This window comes from Geospiza fortis, unplaced genomic scaffold (assembly GCF_000277835.1).
Source record: "Geospiza fortis unplaced genomic scaffold, GeoFor_1.0 scaffold359, whole genome shotgun sequence".
Taxonomy (NCBI): Eukaryota; Metazoa; Chordata; class Aves; order Passeriformes; family Thraupidae; genus Geospiza; species Geospiza fortis.
In genome coordinates, this window is record NW_005054519.1 from 602,964 (window position 1) to 608,966 (window position 6,003).

The 6,003-nt window shown below is 38.8% G+C and overlaps 1 protein-coding gene across 3 annotated transcripts in view; it reads right to left on the reverse strand.

The window, feature by feature from the left end:
• CDH8 (cadherin 8) overlaps positions 1-6,003 on the reverse strand; it is a 162,314-nt gene that overhangs the window by 71,036 nt on the left and 85,275 nt on the right. For all 3 annotated transcript variants that reach the window (XM_031063641.1, XM_031063640.1, XM_031063642.1), the window contains exon 5: positions 1,679-1,846. In XM_031063641.1, the coding sequence (XP_030919501.1) occupies positions 1,679-1,846 (168 nt within the window). The remainder of the gene's footprint in view (positions 1-1,678; positions 1,847-6,003) is intronic.

The following is a 6,003-nucleotide window of genomic DNA, read 5'->3' on the forward strand; positions in this document are numbered from 1 at the left end:
AAAAATAAAATAACCCAGTGATAAAACAAGCAGGGCTTTTTTTTCCTAAAGAATTTGCATCAAGGTCAGTGGTTATGCCTAGGGGGAAGCTCAAATCCTGCAGGGGCTGTAACAGCTTCAGAGGCAGCACCTTCCTCGATGCGGCAGGAAAACTCATCCAGGAGCAAATGTATTCCAGGGATAGGGATGCAGCCTTGCTGGTGCCCCAGTCAGTGTGCCACTGTGCCCAAAAGCACAGGGAAAGGGCAGTTTCTCCCCCACAGGCTGTGCCCCTGGGCTGCCCCCAGTTTGGACCAGCTGTGCTGCTGATTTTGGGGTCACATTTTTGCCCTCTTGGCAGCCCAAGGCTGCCTGAGGCAGTGCTGTCCAATGTAAAAGCCAGGTAAGCTGGCAAAGGCAGGTCTGTGCTCCCTGAGAGGGAGCCACAGGACACTGCAGGTATAAAAGAGACATCCCTCTGCAGGCTGGTGATAGAGTTCATCTGTGGACATGGCATTGTTAGGGAAATTCTTGGAAAACACTAACACAGGGAAAGGCCATACAACGGGACACAAAGTCAAAAATTTATGCATTTCCTGCTTCATGAGAAAAAAACTTTTATTGTGCAGAGTGCTTATCTGTTAAAAACCACTAAGAGGAGGTAATAAAATATATATTTTGAAAATAAGATTTTGCCTCTGCTTATTTGTATTAGATTTCTCTCTCTCCATCTCTATGTACATTTTCTACAGGCTACAGAAGCAGATTTATCATATACTGAGCAGTAGGACAAACCCATTTTACTCTGTGTCCTCAGAACAGGGCAAAAGTGGAGTTGAAGTCATCCACAGATGAAAAATATTAACTTTACACTGGTTCCTGAGCACCTTGTTGGAAAAACATACTTCTAAGAAAACAAAAATGATGCAAAATCTAGATGCAGCCTCAAAAAACTTTTAACTTTAATTTTCCAGAGCAAGTTGGATAAAATGCTAAGTTTCTAGTAGTGTATTAGGTTGCATCAGTTCCAAATAAAATAAATCCAGTCATTATGCTTTTCTTCCTCTTTTTTTTCTTGTCTTCATCTTGGAAATAGACTACAAAGCTTGCAGAGAATCTCAGCAGGATGCCAAATCATTTTAACCTAGCTCAGCAAGATACCCATTGGAACCACAGTAGAAAATATGGATTTTGAATTAAAGATCAACAATTATCTAGATTCAGACTTATCTTCTTTGTTTTCTTCATTATTGCCTAATTAGTCAAGGCTTTTATTCCTTTTATCTGTTATATGTGTCTTTTACTGGTTGTGTCACTTGTCTGCATGAGATGGAAGCAGCAAAGCGCACAGAAACAACTGCACTGAGAGGAAATAAATCTGTTTTCAGCAGTGTCCAAATAAATATGTTTTCAGCAGTGTCCAGACCCTTTTGGGTGAGTGTAAGAGGGGTAACAAGGAAGGCAGAGATCTGTACACTGTTGTGGACATAACTCAATTATTCCTAAGCTCTTAATCAGGCAGAGGATGATTAACCTTTCTCACAGTTGTGATGTAGTCACAACTCCATCTTTTAAATGACATTAAAAACCCTGACTATATGAGGATAAAAGAAATACTTGATTAAAAAAATAAAAAAAAATAAAACAAAAACACCATAGCTTCTCAAATAGGAGCACGCACACATATAATGGCACTTACTCTGCGCAAACTTAGGAGGATTGTCATTCACATCACTGAGGGTAATTGTCACTGTTGTAGTTCCAGAGAGTCCACCCATATGTCCTCCCATGTCCTTTGCTTGGATGACCACAAAATATTCTTCTTTGGCTTCTCTGTCCATGTTGGGAAGAGCTGTTTTAATTATAGCTACAATAATGGGGGGGAGGAAACAATCAGGTACAGATACAAATTCAGTTTGCAGCTGTTTTTTATGGATATATGCAAATTTTGGTATACAAAAAATGTCATTTGGCCAGTTAGGTTGCCTCTTAATACAAAGGATGAGAAAGAATTTGAGATTTTGGAAAAATCGTATTAGAGGTCACTTACCTTGATTTAATTAGAAGTGCACTGAAACTGTAGTTCAAACCCAATAATTAATCATAGCTGTGATACATATTTATTTTTCATTTTATTCCTGACAAACTTTTTGGTTTCTGCCCTACCTCCCACAGAAATCCATCTTTTCCCCACAGAATTCCCGAACAGAAAACAACCACATAGAAAGCTGACTCTGTGAACACTCTTAACCACATTTGTTCAGATTGTTTAAAATAATTAAAACCCAAACCCATTATTTAATCTGCTCCTGTGTATATTGCAGGCCACAGTTCTTCTCTTAAGTCTCAAACTGAGTGCCTAAAATTGAACAGGAGAAAGACAAACTCCACTCACTGCTCAAGGGGGGTCGCCTGTGGAACAATGACCTCAGCAAGCTGCCATCATCTACTTTATCAGGTTAGAAGCTTTTAAACCTACAGAAATTCAATGATCTGCTGTATACTAAAATATAAAATGTCAGTGGGCTGAAGGAAATACCAGCAATGGAGAGTTTGGTTAATTCTGGGGCCAGATCCACTGTAAACTCCTAGAGATTTCATGGACATGTAGTAGAAATAATAATTTTTTCATGGACATGAAGAAGAAATAATTATTTTTTCTTTCCAAAATCATTACACCTGTAATGTGCCATTACACTCACAGCATGTATTGAAAGTGTAATAATAAATGTTTAAAGGTAAATTTAAATAGTGCTCATTGCACTTTAGTAAAGTCCACCATGACCATAAGATCATAACAGACTAAAGAAGCCCCACTAAACATAGAGAAAACAATTAAAAATGTGCCATTGAAATGTGGCTTTTTTTAACCCATTTTTTTTAAATTCCATTAAAAAAGAAATAATGTTTCCTTGCAGACACTGACTCAGTAAAACTCAACAAATCTTTGTTTTAGTTTTGTTTTCTTTGTTGGGATTGGAACAGCTGTGGGGGCTTCATCCACCTCTTACTCTTTTGTCTGGCACAGGTTCTACTAACCCAGCATTTTAGAATGACATTGGCTAAAATGCTGAGATTACCTATTCATGTAGAATAAAGAAATAGTCTTTTTGCATTAATAGAGATGCTTCTTAGTAAATTCTAACATTTACAAATTATAAAGAAAATGCTAACATTTATGAAATATCCATTTTTCTTTAACAATCTAATACTAAGAACCTGATCAGACCTTCTTCTCATGGCTGAGAACCACACTATGAGCAAGGAGGTGTAAGGCATTTATAAAAAAGCAATACACTTCCTCCATAAACCACCAAATATAACATGAGAGCAGGCTTGGAACCTACACTCGTGTAATTTTTTTCCATGCAATATTTTTGGTCGTTGCCTCACATATTTTAGAATTCTGCAGGAAAATGAAACCTCTGCAGCAGCCAAGGCAGAGAAATCTCTTATTCCCAAGGAATTTAGAGGAGGGCTGGGGTTGGAAGGGACCTCTGGAGATCAGCAGGTCCAGCCCCTCTGCCAAGGAAAGGTCACCTGCAGCAGGTGGCACAGGAACATGAGCAGAGGCACAGGAAAAGTCTCAATTAGTGAGTTTTTATTCCAGCACAGCAATAAAAAACCCACTGTAAGAGGGGTTTGGAACCTTCAAGGCCAATGGCCCAGCAGGTGAAAATGCCTCAGGAGGGAGCCCACACTATTCTGCCACACGCTGGAGAAAATGCTTGTGTTACGTTTTCTGAGTGAAAGCAGGGGAGCAACAAACCCCATTTATCAGATTTGATAGGTGCAAAATACAGTAAGTGAAAGAGTAGGGTCATTTCCTCCATGGCAGCCTGGATAAGGAAAGTAAATGATGCTTAATTTTAAAAGCATCTGACAGTTGTGGCTGGTTTGGACTGACTGGGTTACTACTGATGAATAATAATGATGCATTCTGCAAATAAGTCTATTGTTATAAGTGACTCATAACATGCATTCTAATGCAAGGCTAGGCTATCAGAATTTGGTCCACATTCATTTTTTTCACTAATATAGCAGATCCAAATATCAATGAACCCTTATTTCAATAGGGCTTGCATTAAGCATACTGTACTTTATCTCCATTATTTTTTTAGGCAGAGTTTCTATGTTTGTTTGGGTTTTTTAACCTAATTTACATAGTCAACTCTAGCCTACAGATGAGTTGTATAAGATGCCATATTTTGTATTCTGCAGTTTCCACTGAGAAAAGTCAATTATTTCACTAAATTGATGGGATTTTCCCAGACAGGTATTTTAATTTGTCTCTTGATGCATTGAAGAGTTTAGCCCTTGCCTATGGTTTGAAATATACCAGGCAGATTGAATACCTTTAGAAGTGCCAAAATAAAAATTAAAATTTTGACTTTTAAGACATAAAAAGTTAGAGTGGTTTTTTTCTGTATAAAGGTACTAGCACAAGCTGTTGTTTCAACAGTTTTATACATATCCACTGTCACAGACCATAAACCACCTGCCAGAAGCTGAGTCAAAGTCAAGTTTCCATTTCAAACACAATAAAAGGCTAAAAAGAAATTTACTGTTTAAATTACTATAAGAGGAACTGCAGGCTTTTAAGAACCAAATCTATCCAAATTACAGAGGCTGATTGTTACCACTATATCCAGAATCTGTAGAATTGAGGTCAGCAACAGAGGAGTGCTGATACCTCTTAGGAGGCAAATTTATAAACACCAAAAAGCTCCATCCTTATCTTTCATGATCAAGGCAAATACAGAGTTCTGCATGGAGGATCTCAAGGATATTTATTTGTTCTTTGGTTTTATTCTTCAGTCCTCAGGCCAGGCTTACAGGAAGCACTGACACCATTTGTTTATTTTTAGAACACAGTCCAGGCTCACCAAACACCAACACACACCCAGCACCCAGAACATTAACTCACTGAGCATTCAACCTGCTCTGCTTCAGCTCAACCCAGAAACAAATGGAGAAAAAAATCATAATCACTTTCAGCATGCAGTGATGGATGAGAAGGAGATGTGCCAAACAGGAGCAGTTCAAAAGCAGGAGAATTACCATAAACTAATGTAAGGCAGGTAGATGGCTGCTGAAAGATTGTATTCAGAACAGTTATCAATGGCTCACTGTCAAGTGGAGAGATGGATGACGTGGTTCATGGGGTTTGTTCTGCTTCTAGAATCATTCAATATTTCCTGAAAGCCAGAAGGCAGGGAGAACTTATCAAGCCTTTCAGATGACACAAAGTTGGGAGCCATTGCAAGTACAGGAAGAAGAGGATTAGCGTTCAAAACAATTTTCACAATTTGGAGAGTCTAAAATAGCAGGATGCAACTCTATTTGGCAAGCAAAAAGCATTTTGTGTGAGGGAAACAATTAACTTGCCAATTACAATAGAGCAGATGACTCACAAGACAGAAGAGAATGTGGAGTCAAAATGAGCTGAATGTGAGACAAGAGCAACTTGCTGATAGAAGTGCTCAAGCATTTCCTGATGTATTGGTTAGTATGTTCTGTGGGAGAAGTGTGGAATAATCAGTCCAGTGCAGTCACACAGGTATGGCTGCAGCTGCAACAGTGCGTCCAGTTTTGAAAAATATGGATTTATATAGTCAGGGAAGTATAAGGAAAGCTTTTACAGCTAAATATGTAAAAATTACTGGGAACTACTCTCCTTTCTCAGTGGGGATAAGAGAAGAAATAATGGTCCTAAAATATAACCCCAAAATGGGTTTCAGCTGCACCAAGAGAGATTGCAGTTGAACATTAGGGGAGAACCCACAGAAGCTGCCTGTAGAATTTGCAGTGTTCCCATTCCTGCAAGTTTTTAAGAATGTATCAGTCAACCATCTGCCAAGAATGGGAAGGGAAAATCTGATCCTTTTTGGGCCAATGGCACTCACTGCATTCTCACTCAAGGTTCCTTCCCTCCATAATGTGCAAGTCCAGGCTTTGTCTCCTTGTAGCCTGAAGGAATTCCCAAACCTTGCTGCCATGAAAACATTACAGACAAGTACAACC